The sequence below is a fragment of the Cucurbita moschata genome, unplaced genomic scaffold, assembly GCF_002738365.1.
Source record: "Cucurbita moschata cultivar Rifu unplaced genomic scaffold, Cmos_1.0 Cmo_Scf00063, whole genome shotgun sequence".
In the NCBI taxonomy this organism is placed as follows: Eukaryota; Viridiplantae; Streptophyta; class Magnoliopsida; order Cucurbitales; family Cucurbitaceae; genus Cucurbita; species Cucurbita moschata.
In genome coordinates this window covers 752,988-768,463 of record NW_019268579.1, presented here as the reverse complement: position 1 = coordinate 768,463, position 15,476 = coordinate 752,988, and the positions used below count along the sequence as shown (strand labels likewise).

At 38.9% G+C, this 15,476-nt stretch overlaps 5 protein-coding genes across 6 annotated transcripts; 3 read left to right on the top strand and 2 right to left on the bottom strand.

Moving 5' to 3' along the window:
- Positions 1-12: 12 nt before the first annotated feature.
- LOC111437311 (actin-depolymerizing factor-like) lies at positions 13-2,217 on the bottom strand. Its single transcript, XM_023075212.1, has 4 exons — positions 2,076-2,217; positions 1,954-2,045; positions 1,004-1,269; positions 13-521 (listed from the first exon to the last, which is right to left on the bottom strand). Exons 2-4 carry the CDS (start codon positions 1,975-1,977, stop codon positions 371-373), a joined length of 441 nt encoding a protein of 146 aa, XP_022930980.1. The 5' UTR covers positions 1,978-2,045; positions 2,076-2,217; the 3' UTR covers positions 13-370.
- Positions 2,218-6,052: 3,835 nt separating this feature from the next.
- LOC111437307 (transcription factor MYB14-like) lies at positions 6,053-7,554 on the top strand. 2 transcript variants are annotated; one of them, XM_023075209.1, is made up of 4 exons: positions 6,053-6,068; positions 6,170-6,327; positions 6,605-6,734; positions 7,006-7,554. In XM_023075209.1, the coding sequence occupies exons 2-4, from the start codon at positions 6,195-6,197 to the stop codon at positions 7,526-7,528; spliced, it is 786 nt and encodes a 261-aa protein (XP_022930977.1). In that variant the 5' UTR covers positions 6,053-6,068; positions 6,170-6,194; the 3' UTR covers positions 7,529-7,554. The 2 variants fall into 2 exon arrangements, with proteins under 2 accessions (XP_022930977.1, XP_022930976.1); XM_023075208.1 differs by lacking the exon at positions 6,053-6,068 and having other exon boundaries at positions 6,113-6,327.
- A 983-nt stretch (positions 7,555-8,537) lies between these two features.
- Positions 8,538-10,399, top strand: LOC111437305 (11S globulin seed storage protein 2-like). Its single transcript, XM_023075205.1, has 4 exons — positions 8,538-8,877; positions 8,960-9,240; positions 9,323-9,766; positions 9,835-10,399. Exons 1-4 carry the CDS (start codon positions 8,577-8,579, stop codon positions 10,237-10,239), a joined length of 1,431 nt encoding a protein of 476 aa, XP_022930973.1. The 5' UTR covers positions 8,538-8,576; the 3' UTR covers positions 10,240-10,399.
- Positions 10,400-11,363: 964 nt separating this feature from the next.
- Positions 11,364-13,265, top strand: LOC111437303 (11S globulin subunit beta-like). Its single transcript, XM_023075203.1, has 4 exons — positions 11,364-11,730; positions 11,797-12,035; positions 12,115-12,645; positions 12,727-13,265. Exons 1-4 carry the CDS (start codon positions 11,409-11,411, stop codon positions 13,129-13,131), a joined length of 1,497 nt encoding a protein of 498 aa, XP_022930971.1. The 5' UTR covers positions 11,364-11,408; the 3' UTR covers positions 13,132-13,265.
- Positions 13,266-13,384: 119 nt separating this feature from the next.
- On the bottom strand, positions 13,385-15,329 carry LOC111437306 (patellin-4-like). Its single transcript, XM_023075207.1, has 3 exons — positions 14,939-15,329; positions 14,019-14,857; positions 13,385-13,929 (listed from the first exon to the last, which is right to left on the bottom strand). Exons 1-3 carry the CDS (start codon positions 15,047-15,049, stop codon positions 13,521-13,523), a joined length of 1,359 nt encoding a protein of 452 aa, XP_022930975.1. The 5' UTR covers positions 15,050-15,329; the 3' UTR covers positions 13,385-13,520.
- Between the last annotated feature and the right edge of the window lie 147 nt (positions 15,330-15,476).

Below are 15,476 nucleotides of genomic sequence, written 5' to 3'. Positions count from 1 at the left end.
ACAAAGCATGCAATGATCCATGCGGCATTGTGTTCTTCATTTCACATCATAAAAGGAGGCACAGAAGAGAGAGTGAATTAGATCCACCAGAGAACAAATTTCCAATGATAATAGGTTTGATAAATTCTAAACATTTTCTATAGCAAACTTGTCTTCACCTGAGAAGCAGTGATAGCAACCACAACAACATGTCGATCCACCATATATCAGCATTCTGCAGATGTTAGTTTATTTTACGCTTTGTCCAACGTTTTCATTCGCCAGCGTTCGGTTTTACACATATCGAAGCTAAACCAGTTCATAAGTATTCAAAATACTAGCTGGTTTACCCCTTAGAGAGAACAAATTAAACAAATTAAACGGAGACTGTTCATTGAGCACGGTCTCTAATCACTTCCAGGTCCATCTCTGCAGGGTCAGTAGCTTGGATCTCATAGTGAATGCCATCCAGCTCATGTCGAAAGTTGTCTTTAGATGTTGCATAGAGCATCTTGGCACGGATTCGAGAGCTCGCTGGAGACCTGAAGTGCACACCAATGTGATTATCATTGATATGACATGACCAAAAGAATTCCTTTCATTGAAGGTCGTAACTAGATGGTTTCTGGAATAAGAGATTCAAAAGGTGCATCGGATCATCAACAACAGAAACGGCGAGCATTCTGAATAAGTATGTCAAGATTTTCGAGTTTTGCCCAAAAATTTCGATGTACTGTACTATGATCTTTAGAGAGATTAGTGGATGCATATAGAACCCTGAAGATCATGACTTGTGCAGTGTGAAGAGTAATGCATATGCACCAGAAGAAGGTATTGAATGAAAATAGCAAGCATACCAGATGAGTTATATGAATAACCAATTGACCATGAACATGAAGAACCCTAAGGATAACGAATGCTTTCCTAAGTAGGTTCCAAAATGTTGTGTTGTGGGCAAACCAATGAACAATATAGCAATAAGAAATGTAAGATTAAAGTTGATGATGGGTGAAGCTTAGCTAACCAGGCAATGAAGAAAATCTTGCTCTTCTGACAGTTGTCAGATGTCACAAAATCAAAATCATAAACAGCATAGCGGCAATCGTTGTCGGGCAGAGCAGCAGTGAAATCTTCATAGCTCTCAGCAGGATTGCCAATCTTGTCAACCACCACCTCCCTTTTCTTTTCATCAACCTTAAAGATCACATATCTATACATTTTCTTTCTCTGTAGTTCAGAAAATGTCTTCTTGGTGTGTTCATTCACACCCATTGCAGATAAAGTGTTTTGCTGTAAAGGTAGTTCAGTTCATAAATGTCAAAACAACCAAACAAGTAGCAGCAAGATTTAAAGCATGTGAATAGTTCAAAGAAAATGGTGCCAACAAAGTAAAAATCCTCAGCAAAATACACCAGCAGAAGTCCTTTAAATTGAACCATGGGATCTATAGTATTGTTCAATCAACAAAAGGTTTGATTAGCTGTAGACCAGATCACCATGATTGATCCTGAGATCCCCAATAGATTCTTGTTTTGAAAAGTTTCTAAAAAGAAATTGCAGAAGAAGCAAAGAAGACAGAAGTCCATCAACAGACCTGCCTGGACAGTCAAGACCATGACTTCCACCCTTTAAATCAAAGATTTCAGAGGTATAACAAGAACCTGAATCAATCAAGCACATGATCCATCTAATCCAACTCTTTTCATCAAAATCCACTGTACTCGTTTGAAATAAAGAGAAAAAGAAGAAGAAAGGAGAGTAAATAGCATCAGAGAAAAGGGTAAAGAAAGAAGAAAACATAAAATTGAGAAGTCAGTTGATGGGTGGTTGGGAAGGATGAAGCAGAGGTGAAGAATGTTGAGAAAAACGCAAGAAACATAAAATCGGGAGAAAACCCAGAGCCCCCAATTGAAATAAGGGTACACCCAGTTGAGTTGAAGTAAAGAAAGCATAAAAATAAGAACATAAAGATACCCGTCGGAGGCCTCTGAACGACATGACGATCGGAGAAGAGGTCGATGTGAGAAGGAGGATGAGAAACCTTGATCAAAGGAAGAAGAAGAAGAAGAAGAAGAAGAAGAAGAAGAAGAAGAAGAGAAAGGTCAGAATTGGTAGGCAAGAAGAAGCGGAGGGAAAGGCAGAAGATATAGACGCAAAAGAAAGGAAAGGGAAGGGAAGTGACTAAAGCTGCCAATTTCGCGAAACAACCCAGTCAAATATTCTCTCTTTCTCCACCCTTTTTCACCCAACTTCAAAAAATAAATAATGAGGAGTAAATAGAAAAATAAATTTCAAATATGTATATATTAAAAAAAAAAAAGGTTTGATTTTTTCTTCCTTTTTCGTTATAGAGCTTTTGTTCAAAATTTAAATAATATTGACTTTTGAATCTTCAATTTAAAAAAATATTCATAAGAGCATAAGAAATGCAACACCAAAACTAAATTAAGCATAATTGTAATTTGAATTTTTTTTTAAATTGTCAATTTAGATTATTCTTTCAAAAATTATTAAATTTTATTTAAAAAAATGCTACTTCTAAAGAAAAAGCCAACTTTGGTAATGTTCGTGTTGAATTTTGTTTAATATATTCGGTCAATAAATTATAAATAAAAATATTCATTTGAATATAGTTTAATAAATAAAACATTTAAAAATCATAATTTAATTATCTGACTTTTATTATTTATAAAGTTGTAATGAATGGATAAGACAAATAAATATAAAAATGTTTGGTATAAAAAATGATAAATAATTTTTTTTTTTTTAAAAAAACTGATGAGTTGAGAAAAGGTTGGAAAAGGTTGCGTGGTAGTAACGCAGGGTTGTCCTTAATGATGTGCTATGGGTATTGGAGGGCGCCACATTCCATCAATTCCTCGCACGTGTACCTCTTCCCCACATGCTTTACTTTATTCTCTTTTGATTTCATTTTACCTTTTTTTTTTTTCTTTTAAACAGATCAAAATTGAATTGAAATGTTTGTTTTTTAGGTGAGAGGAAACCAATCTCCACCGTCCAATGGCCCCACACCAATTAACGTCTGATGTAGATAACATTTGGTCTGAAAGTCGGCCATAAGTGGGGAGGGGGTCCGACGTTTCCTTGCCGCCGCGTATTGGATTATTGTTGTTATTATTATATTATGTTACAAAATAATAAACTAATAATAATAATAAATACCGGAAGTTGGAGGCCCAAGGTCAAGCACGCCTAATCTGACCCATCCGCCGCGGACCTGCTACAGCCCAGGCCCAATCATTTGAGCTTTATGGGCCCTCTCCGCAGCGCAGGTCAAGCACACTTGATCTGACCCAGCCGCCTCGGACCTGCTACAGCCCAGGTCCAATCACTAGGGCATAGAAAGCATAAAACATCTTTTTGACAATTATTTGTTGTCATCTATAATGTAAAAGCTTTATATGAATATAGTTTTTAAAATTAAATAACCCAAAATTTTGGACATTAATTTTATAGAAAAAATAACACATTAATTCTCTCCCAAAAGCATAGATTAATTTATGAATGATGTGAAAAATGATAAAGAGTTAGGTGAAAACATAAATTTCAAAGTTGGAAAATTCAATTTACCCTTGAAATTCAACAGTTTAGAATTAATTATTTGTGGACCCTTTTGCACCTTATTTTGCACCTTATTTTGCACCTTATTCTTCACCATTTCTTTGTCTTAATTTTCAAAAGCTCTCATAACTTTTTCTTTGTTTCTTTGTTGAATACATATAGAAAGTTAATTAAACTATTATTTTGTAATTAAGTAAGTTCATATTATGCATATTCCAAATCATATTGAAGTGTATGGCTTGGATTTTGTTGTGTAGTGGATTTTGATTCTCAGGCGGTGGATTTGGATCCTCAACAAGTTGTGGATGACAGAATTTGGATATAAAAATTAAAAACTAATCAAAATCAAAATGTGTGAATCTCAATTATTTAATCTTAATCCCTCACTCTTTCACATTATATTATCAACTAAATATATTATCTCATAGAATGAATATGTCATAATCAATTCAACGTCAACCCATAACACTAATCCCATACTTATTAAGAAATTGAAATATGAATTTAATCTCGGAACTCGTATTACTTTTTGGTTGATAAGGGTATGAATTTCATTAATGAAGAAAGTGGTGATATTGGGAGCTGTCGGCCAAAGTCAGTGTGATATTGATATCAATATTTGTTGTCTGTTTTCAAATCGGTACAACATTCCACACCTTCTTTCTCTTCAATCCACACCCTTTCTAATCTAAATCTAAATTCCCTGCAACTTACTTACTTTTTGTTTTACCAAAGCAATCAAATTTCATGCTTTTATTTTCTTTCTTAGATTAGTAAAACCATTGTATATATATGAGCAACACCTTTACCATATGTCAGGTATTAACCCTACCCTCCCACACCTACCGTTCATATCCATTAGATCACAAACCAGACAAGAGAATTGATATATATGTATAAAAAACTTTGTTGCTATTCGAGTAGAGATGTCTACAAGCGGGGACAAGGAATCCTTTTTCTCCCTATCCTCGTCTCTTATTTCAATTTCCATCCTCAAAATTCATCATTTATGTGAGATCTCGGATCGATTGGAGAAGAGAACGAAACATTTCTTGTTGAGAGTGTGAAAACTCCTCTCTAACATACGTGTCTTAAAACTGTAAAGGCTAACGTTCATACATAACAGGTTAAAGTTTTGGTTGTTAACATTTATTTTCATAGGATTCAGACAAAAATTTATGTTTACTCCGTTAATGATTTCACAACGAAATTTTGTGATTACCATGAAAACTCACATCCCACATGAACTACTACTAAAGCTTAGAGTTCCTATTCAAATCATGTAAAGAAAAGGGTTTGCAAATATAACAAAAAGGGTAGCAAATCTTTGGGAAGATCACTTCTTTTGTGTACTTTTAAATGTATTTTCACCTCACCCATAGCAATTCAAATAAACTAAAATTGAGTGCATGCAATGAATGGAGGAGGGGCCATGCGTAAAAAGCAAAGCTCCTATAAATTATCCACAAGTTTCTTGGGCACCATCGTCCCCAAAGGTGAAGCCCACTGTTCATGTTGACGAGATGTGCCTCTAAAAGTGCTTCATGGCTTGCTTTGAGACCAACCACAAGTGACATCATTACCACGTAACATAAAAGCTACCCTTCCTCATTTCAGATATATATATTAAATTGCAAAGCTGCTGACTAACTTCCGCCGATTCATACCACTTTCTGACTTGAATTGAGAAAATAAGAAACTCTTTTCATTTTTATATTATAAATTAGATTGTGTAAAATCATTATGAAGAATTGTTTGCACAATTAATAATTAATTCATCGTCAAAAATGGCTCACACCCATATGTTAAACAACAATTTAGATCAAAATCTTCCTTTTACCTTGAAGTTTCAAAGTCCCCCAAAACATAATTACACCTTTAATTAGTGGTTGTATGGCCTCCAAGAATTTGTTAAGGAATGTGCTAAATGCTCCATATTCTTGAAAATGGCTCCAAGGTTGAATTATAGTATACCTAATCAATATTGGAATACAACATAGGGTTATTCGAAAATTAAAATATATAAAAGAAAAATTAGGAATCTAAAAAGAATATTCTTTAAAAAATTGAATTATTGTAATGTTTAGACCCAAAAGGAAGGGGTTGATATATACACATCAGCCACTAGCCTCTTTTATTGACCTAAGTTCACCCATCATAGTTTATAATAAAATTCAACATCAAAATGTCAAAATTTGCCCTCACATGTATATATTTATTATAGTTATAGCTTGGAATTTTATTTACTGTATTAATATATTTGATTTGATGGTAAGAAGATGAATTTAAAAAAAAAAAAAAAAAAAAATGAGGTGGATTTGAAGGACATAAATTAAAGATTTAAGATTGAACAAGAAAAACGCACGTTTTAATTTGAGTAAGGAAGGGTGATGGGATGAGAATCATGAGATGGAGAGGCCCACGATAGAAAGGAAGAAAGACAGCGGTGAGTCGACGTTTCCTGGAAGCATTGTTGGCGGATTTTTGCCCTTTTAAAACCCACACAAGTGCGCCTTCTTTGTACCCTTTTCTGTACCCATCTTCTTCCCACTTTCCCTTTCATCCCCTTTTCATCTTTATATACATATATATATATATACTTCTTCAGAGCTCCAAAGAAGTAAGGGAAAGAGATGGTGAGAGGTCCATGCTGTGAGAAAATGGGGCTGAAGAAAGGCCCTTGGACCCCTGAAGAAGACCAGATTCTCATCAATTATATCAACCTCTATGGCCATGGAAACTGGCGAGCCCTCCCAAAACAAGCTGGTAATTCATTCTTCACTTCTTTCTTTCTTTAATTAGTTTCCTTTTCAAACCCTCCATTCAAAAAAAATCTACCTTTTCTTCTTCTTCTCCCTTCGGAGGAAGATGTCACTGTAATTATATGATATTATACACTTTGAGCATAAGCTCTCGTGACTTTGCTTTAGACTTCTCAAAATACCTCATACAAATAGACAGAGTATTCTTTTATTATAACCTCATGAACATTCCCTAAATTAGCTTACGTGGGATTTCTTACCATTCTTTTGAAATGTTTTAGGATTATTACGGTGTGGAAAAAGTTGCAGACTTCGATGGACAAATTACCTAAGGCCAGACATTAAAAGAGGAAATTTCACTCAACAAGAAGAGGAAACCATTATTAAGCTCCACCAAATGCTTGGAAACAGGTTTGTTTTTTTTTTTTTTTTTTTTTTTGGAAATTTGATTGATCACGTGACTCTGGTGTCCTCGTAAGAAGATAAGATAGGTTTAAGCAAGGCTAATTAATAATTAATTACATCCATGACTGCATAGGTTTTAATCCATTTTATGTCATCATGTGACACTAACCAACAAAACTGCCAACATCGAACTTAACGAACGTGTTTTTTTGTTTTCAACCGATTAAAGATTTCGATACTTAGCAATGAAATTAACTATCTTTTTCTTAATTTCTAGATGGTCGGCAATTGCTGCAAGATTACCGGGAAGAACCGACAACGAGATTAAAAACGTGTGGCACACTCATTTGAAGAAAAGGATTACACAAAATTCCGCCACTCCACAACTCAGAAATTACTCCGCTATGAACCGACAGAGCTACGGCGGCGATATCCCGGCCGTGGCTGGAGAAGAATCAGCAGCACAATCCTACAAATTTACGACCTTTCATTCCATGCAGAGCTGTGGTTCGGCTTCTTCGCCGCCCCATTGCTCCAGTGAAAGCTCCTCCGTCGTCACGGCAGACAACGGTGAGTTGTCGACAAATAATCTGCCGGAAGCCGACGACAGCTTCTGGATGGAAGTTTTGGCCAATGACCAAATCGCCATGGTGGGGAGCCAACAGGGATTTGTAGGTGAAATATATCAGGGCCAGTTTGGTAATTTGACTATGGAGCAGCCAATTAATGAGACTATGGATTTTTGGTATAATATTTTTGCAAGAGGAGGGGAATTGTCCGAGTTAAAAGAGATATTATGAATCTAATAGAATTAGTTTTTTTTTTTTTTTGAGGAGAGGAATTGGATTCACTATTACAAAAGTTGTCAAAATTTATGGGGTTTTTATAGATTAACGAAGTTTAAAAAATAAATAAAAAATGAATACAGAAAAATATACCTAAAAAAAAGGTATTTTTGAGTTAGTATATATAATTTCCATACTTTATAATAAATATATTTTCTTTTTATATTAACTGGTTGAAATATATTACTATTATTATTTTATTGTTTTAGAGAAGTAACATGTTTTTATTTTTGGTTTTGGTTTTTAAATATGATATGGGCATGTGGGGGTTCTCGTGATTCCTATTTTATTATATAGTTTGTCACCTTTATAAATTAAAAAATAAGAATTGATTATATTATAATATGATTGTTTTCCTTTTCATCTGAAACTAAAGTTAGTGGGGCGTTTAATGTGGATAATCTCTCCCTAATAAATAAATGAAATTTATATTGCAAATAGTAATGCCGACATTTATAAGATTTCTATTTTTTGACCACCATGTCCACTTAACCCACCTCAATTCCTACGTCGTATTCAAATTGGATTCTTCGCTCACAATTAGGTTAAGATATTATATCATATGGTGGTTAGCTTCATGATTTTAAAACGTTTTTACTAGAGAAGTTTTCACACATTTATAAGAAATCTTCCTTCCCCTCTTCACCTGATGTGGGACCTCACTTATAATTCACTCTTCTTGAGGGCCCAACGTTCCCTCTGACACAGATCCCAATGTCTAACTGTGATACGAGTTGTAATAGCTCAAGTCCACTACTGGCAGATATTATATTGGTTCGGGTATAGCATGTGGCAAAAGAATAATGAGAGAGAGAGAAAGAGAGACAAATGGTGGGCGTGTAATATAAGCAATTCCATGCATCACCACGTCCCGGATTCCATTTCAGAAATCACCCCAAATGTTGCTTCATTTCACCCCCAAGCACCCACCTTTGGCCCTATATATTAACCCCTTTCCCAATTCAATTTCATCCCACCATCTCCTTTTTAACCACTTTCTACAATGGCTACCAAACTGGTACTAGCGATTCTGCTGTGCTTTGCTGTATCGTCTTTGGTGAGCGCTCAGGGGCCTGAGAGGCGCCGCTTCAGGGAAGAAGCTCAGCAATGCCGGCTCGACAGGCTTCAGGCAAGGCCGCCCTCGCGTCGGATCGAGTCGGAGGGAGGCATTAGTGAGATTTGGGATGAATCAGAGGAAGAGTTTCAGTGTGCTGGAGTTGCTGCCATGAGAAGCATCATAAGGCCCAACTCTCTCACTGTTCCTATGTTCCAAAGCTCCCCCATGCTTATTTACGTGGAGCAAGGTATCACTCCCTACAGACCTCGCCTCATAACACTCTGTTTTAAGCGTATTATGAATAATTGGTTACAAATGGGGTGGAACAGGGGAGGGGTTCTTGGGGCTGAATTTCCCAGGGTGCGCAGAGACATACGAGGCACAATCATCCCAATCTTCAAGACGGTCTTCCAGGCGTCTGGGGCGTCGAGTCGGCGCTGGCAAAGAGGAAGACCAACACCAAAAGGTGCGCAGAGTCCGCCGTGGTGACATGATCGTCGTCCCCGCCGGTACTGTCAAATGGTGCCACAACGACGGCGGTCAAGACCTTGTCCTGGTCTCCTTCTTGGATCTCAACAACGAGGACAACCAACTGGACCTCCGCATCAGAGTATTCCAATTCTCCCTTCAAACTCAAAAACTTATTCAGTACCAAAAAGAGATCTCTGTTCTTATACATGTGTTTTGTACAGGCATCATTCTTGGCCGGTGGACTTCCAAGAGAAGCATTAAGGCAATTTAGAGGATCAAGAGAATCAAGAGGATCAAGATCGTCAGAGGATCTAGTGAACATCTTCTTTGGGTTCGATCAGGAGCTTCTTGCAGAGGCATACAACATTCCATCAGACCTGGCCAGGAAAATCCAAGAACAAAGGAGCAGCGGATTGATCGTGAAGTGCGAGGAAGACATGTCGTTTTTGACACCGGAGGAGGAAGAGGAAGAACCGAGTGCATCCCCTTCTTCCAATGGGCTGGAAGAAACCATCTGCACTGCACGAGTCCAGCACAACATGAACACACAAAAGGAAGCCGATGTGTACTCAAGGGAGTCCGGTAGAATCAACATTTTGAACCGACTGAAGCTCCCGATTCTCAAATACATGGACATGAGTGCTGAGAAAGGCCATCTTTTCCCGGTAAAGAACTAATTCATTTACCTCTCCTTCCAACCTCCATTCCTAACATTTGGCTTCCCCTGTTGCAGAACGCTCAATACAACCTGCACTGGTCAATGACCGACCACAGATTGGTGTACGTGGTGGAGGGAGAGGCAGAAATTCAGATATCAGATGACTACGGCAACCAAGTGTTGAACGAGAGGGTTTCGAAAGGAAACATGTTTGTGATCCCCCAATTCTACGCCTCACTAGCCCAGGCAGGCCCAGAAGGGTTCGAATGGGTCACTTTCAAGACCTCAAAGCAGCCCATGAAAAGCCCAGTCGTTGGCTACACCTCCCTCTTCCGAGCCCTCCCGCAACAGGTCCTGGAACAATCATTCCAAATCACAGCAGGAGAGGCCCAGCAACTGAAGCAGACCAGAAGCAGACACACTTTCCTGTTCCCTCCTAGCAGCAGCAGCAGCAGCAGCCGCCGCCGTAGGTTCCCTTAAAGAAGTTCCCTTTTGCAAGTGGTAGAGAGTAGAGAGATAAAAGAAAACGAATAAGGCCAGACGGTACCACAGCGCAGTAGAGTTTTAAAATCATGGTTATATGTAATAATAATATATGAATGCAATAAAAAATATGTGGCCGGCTGGCCTTCTTTCCTCATTTTCTGTTCATATATTTACCATTTTATTTTCACTATTAAGCATATGCATTATAGACTTAAATACGATCCATACTAAATGTGTAAATTCAAACAATTAATTAATTAATGCATTATACAAACAAAGTTTGTGTAATTACTAATTAACAACAAACATGTTTAATTAATTGGTTTCATTAAATGTATTTGTTGCAATTAAAGTTTTCCCGAGTAATATTCAATTTATTACTTATTTATTAACTCAATTAGTGATGGATTAGTACTCAAAGAGTGGACTAAATAAAACCTATCTCTCATTTTATAATTTAATTTTAACCCCAAGTTTTTGGGTCTCATTAGTTACTGAAAAAATTGGCCAAAATTAGCCATGAAAAAATGTTGAATATATAATGTAAGAGATGTAAATAAACTGTTTATATATATATATAATTTTTTTTTTAAATTTTAAATTGTGATTTTAAATATATATATATATTTAGATCAGATTATGAAAATTGGAAAAAGAGGAGGAATGAAGTTTAAAACAATTACTTATTTTAAAATTTTGAATGAGGTATTAAATTATTTGAAAGAATAAAAAATTGAATAAAAAAAAAAAAAAATGAAATTCTTAGTGGCATTTCATCAAATATAAAGGAACCTGATTGTCACTGTGGGTGAGATGAGGAATTCGTTTGGGGGAATTCGTTTGGGGGAATTCATTTGGGAAAATAAACAACAAATGAATGATAGGAGAAAACGACAAAGAACATTGATAAACGACACAACATAGAGTGGCAAGCAGAATAGGTATAAAGGGATCAGCATTTACCATCCAATATTTCAGAACCCGAAAGCCACCTGCAACATGACATTCAATGATGTGTGCAACAATAGGGTTTCCACAGCCATGCAATTTGAAGAATGGCTCAATCTTCTTTACGCGTGTCCCTGCTTTCTTCCCTCTATAAACCCCTATTCTCTCCATTTTCCACTTCAAGCACAGCCCTTTTCTACATCCAAACACCAACCATGGGAACTCACCGTTTCCTCTCCCTTTCCCTCTGTTTCCTCCTCCTCTTCAATGCCTGTCTAGCAACCGACCAGGACGCCAACTCCCACAGGCGCTTCAGCGAGGGCCAGCGCCGGTACCGCCACTGCCGCCTCGACAGGCTCGATGCCCTCGAACCCTCCAACCGCATCGAGGCCGAAGGCGGCGTCATTGAGATATGGGACCCCAATCACGAGATGTTCGAGTGCGCTGGCGTGGCTATCCAGAGATATATTATTGACCCTAATGGCCTTCTTCTTCCGCAATACACCAATGCCCCACGTCTTATCTACATTGAAAGAGGTACTCATTTCGGTTATTTGTTAATTAATTAATTAATCAATTAATTATACCCTGCGATTTTAACAGGGAGAGGGTTCAAGGGAGTTGTACTTCCGGGCTGCCCTGAAACATACCAAGAATCTCAGCAATCGGCGCAGGAGTTCCGAGACCGCCATCAGAAGATCCGCCACGTACGCGCCGGTGACCTCTTCGCTGTGCCTGCTGGTTCTGCTCATTGGTCCTATAACGATGGTAATGAGAAGCTTATTGCCATTGTTCTTCTGGACGTCAGTAACAACGCCAACCAACTCGACTTCCATCCAAGGGTGAGGCAACGCATCAAACTCAATTTTAAAATTAGCATTTAAATGAAATGAGATTTAACATGTATTAACTAAGATGCAGACATTCTACTTAGCCGGAAATCCAGAGGAGGAGTTCGAGGAGTCGAGATCGGACAGAGAGCGTGAACAGAGACGAGGACAGAGCACTCGGAAGGGATCCAGCAACAAGAACAACATCTTCTACGCCTACGACGACCGAGTCCTTGCAGAAATTTTCAACATAAACGTGGAGACAGCGAGGAAGCTCCGAGGGGAAGACGACTACAGGCGTAACATCATCAAGGTTGAGGGAGAGCTGGAGGTGATCAAGCCACCAAGATCACACGGAGGACGCAGAGGAGATGAGCGAGAATGGGAGGAGGAACAAGAAGAGGAGAGAGAAAGAGAGCGTGAGCACCACCAACGCCGCCGATGGGCTGATAATGGATTGGAAGAAACCATTTGCTCTATGAGACTCAAGGAGAACATAGGCGACGCCTCCCGCGCTGATATCTACACCCCTGAAGCTGGTCGTCTCAGCTCCACCAACAGCCACCGCTTCCCCATCCTCCGCTGGCTTCAGCTCAGCGCCGAGCGCGGCGTTCTTTACAGGGTAAGTAAGAATTTAGGCATACACATCTGGCTATGCTCTCACATAATTTAGTATATTATTTGTTATTTATTGTTATTGCAGAATGCGATGTACGTTCCACACTGGAACATGAACGCACACAGCGTAATATTCGTGACAAGAGGGCGAGCGAGAGTACAAGTAGTAGACGACAGAGGCCAAACCGTATACGACGGGGAGCTACAACAACGCCAGCTCCTAGTGGTCCCACAAAACTTCGGCATAGTGAAAAAAGCAAGCGAGGAAGGGTTTGAGTGGGTTTCCTTCAAGACCAACGACCAGGCAATGGTCACCCCACTGGCTGGCCGCACCTCCGCCTTGAGAGCATTCCCCGTTCAAGTCCTTGCCAGCGCCTACAGAATCTCCACAGAAGAGGCTCGAAGGCTCAAATTCAACAGGGAAGAGACCACTCTGCTGCCCCCAAGCATGTCATCCTCGCGTAGGGCCAACCCAGTGGAAGCAATGTAAAGGGCTTGGCTTGCTCGACCACTCGGTTTGGTAGGAACTAGGAATGGGCCGGTTTTGGCTTTTGGGCTTTGGTTTTATGGTGTAATAATTTAGGGTTTAAAGCTACCGAATAATGATGATGATGATGATGAAGAAGATGATAATAATAATAATAATAATAATACTAGTAATAAAGACGAGAGGCCAAGTTTATCTAGTTAATGTTTAACTAATAAAATGATCCAGTTTAAAGTGTAGATTACTCAAATTTTTGTGGACCCTACTCTCTGTTTGATTCAAATTTCTAGTTCAAAAAGAAACACAACACATGAGATTGAAATGAAAAAATGAAGAATTAGAAAACAGAAGTCAGTCCCACCAATTTTATGAGTGCGCTATGAAAGGCTGTGCTATTTGCTGAATAAGATGTACATGGGGACAGTGGGCTTGGCTTTGGATCTGTAGTAAACTGTCTTCTTGTACTTGAAATTTGGATTCTCAATTGTCAGCACAATCCTCCCTGGCTCACTTATGTAGAAACAATTCCTCAAGCTCTCTCCCACTTTCTTCTGATTCTCTAGCTGTATTCGATACGATCCTTCGTCGTCTGGCACGAACTCTTCCTTGTATACAACGTCCCATCCCACCACCGTCACGTCCCACACCATCGTCACCCCAACCTGGGCTGGGATTTCAATGGTCACAGCCGTGTTTCCTTTAATGTCGACCTGTGATGCTTTATCCATGGGCGAGAAGTCGTCGTCGTCGTCTCTCATAAGCCCGCCATATTGAATCGGCAAGTGTTCGGGGGCTATAAACCTTGATCATCGATCATCAAGAGATGGAATGAATTAGTTGGTGGAAGAAAAGAAACACAAAATATGTGCATATAGGAATAATTGGCTCACTTGAGAAGGGTCTTCGTGACTTTTGATGGATTGGCAAAGACGAGCTTGGCCTTGGTTTTGTGGCTGATGATCTTGGACCGAACAAGGTGGCGTGCGTAGTACCAAAATGGAGCGTTTATGACTATATTCTTATAGACGAGTTCGGGGTAATTGTCGCGTAACAGCAAGAGAGCTCTCTTGTTAAGCGTACGAAACTCCTTGGTGGCAGGTCCGGACGCGTTCTTCAAATCAGTGATCTGAAGAATAGAATCAACCCCTCCCTTTTCAAATCGAAGCTGTTTAATCCCTTTCTCCATATTCTGAACCATCCATCTCAACAACAACTCCTCGCATTTCTCCTCTGTTCCAAACGTCCTCTGCCACATCTCTCTGTCCATCAAAACCCCGTTTGAGTGAAACCACAACGGATGCCCCTCCCGATCTCGACCGTTCAGAAAACCCACCAAACTCTGAAGATCACCGTCCAATTTCTCCTCAACAATCCCATCCGCCTTGTATTCTCTGCGCCATTTCAAAGTCTTTCTCAGCATCTCAAATGCTTCGTGGACTTTGTAGTGTTTGGCTTTCAAGAACTTGTGCAACAAAATGTCGGTTCCTTGGTGGCCTTTACTCGGCAATAAAGGCACTCCCCATAGCGTTATTTCTTTGAGCTCTTCTCTCGCTTTGTCGGCGTCTTTTATGTCAACATTTCGGTCGGGTTTGCCCATCAGATAATTCCCTGCTATTGCATCCTCCACTCTGTATCGCAGTTCTATCAAAGCCTTCTTCTTTTTCTTCTTTCTCATCTTCTTTTCCATTGCCTCCAAATCTTTCTCCACCATTTCGCCGTCCGATCTCTCCTGCACGTGTGTTCGTTAAACATGAATATCAAAAATTAAAGGTGGAATAAATTTATGAAAACAATTAATTATGGAGGAGACCAGATCGTCGTCTAGAAAGTAAAGATCTTGGTCCAAGTTCATGATGCTCTTCAGATCGGTTTCCACAGTAATGTGGTCGTAGATCTTCTTCCCATTTCTCCCGGCCACCATTATATCTTCTTCTTGGAATTCCAGGACTCCGGCGGCCGGTGAGAGAGGATGCCGGAAAACCGGATGCGGTGTGGCTAGAACAGATCAGAACCAAGGACTGACAAATGCAAATTGAGGGTTCATTGAATGGAAAGAAAAGAAGCTGTCTTGAATCATCTCAGGGGTGAGGCTGTAAGTTCTTCAAACCCCCTCAAAGCCATTAGTTTTTCTTCCACCAAATTTAGAACTTTTTTGCTTTTTTTAACATTTATTTCCAATCATGTGTTCCTAACAAAACTCATGAACTGATTTGTAGATATGGTCTGGCGGTTTCCAAATCCGTGGTTCTTATCAATTCATCCCATTTAAAATATCCCTTTTTACAATTACAAAAAAAAAAAAAAAAAAAAAAAAAAAAAAAAAAAAAAAAAAAAAAAAAAAAAAAAAA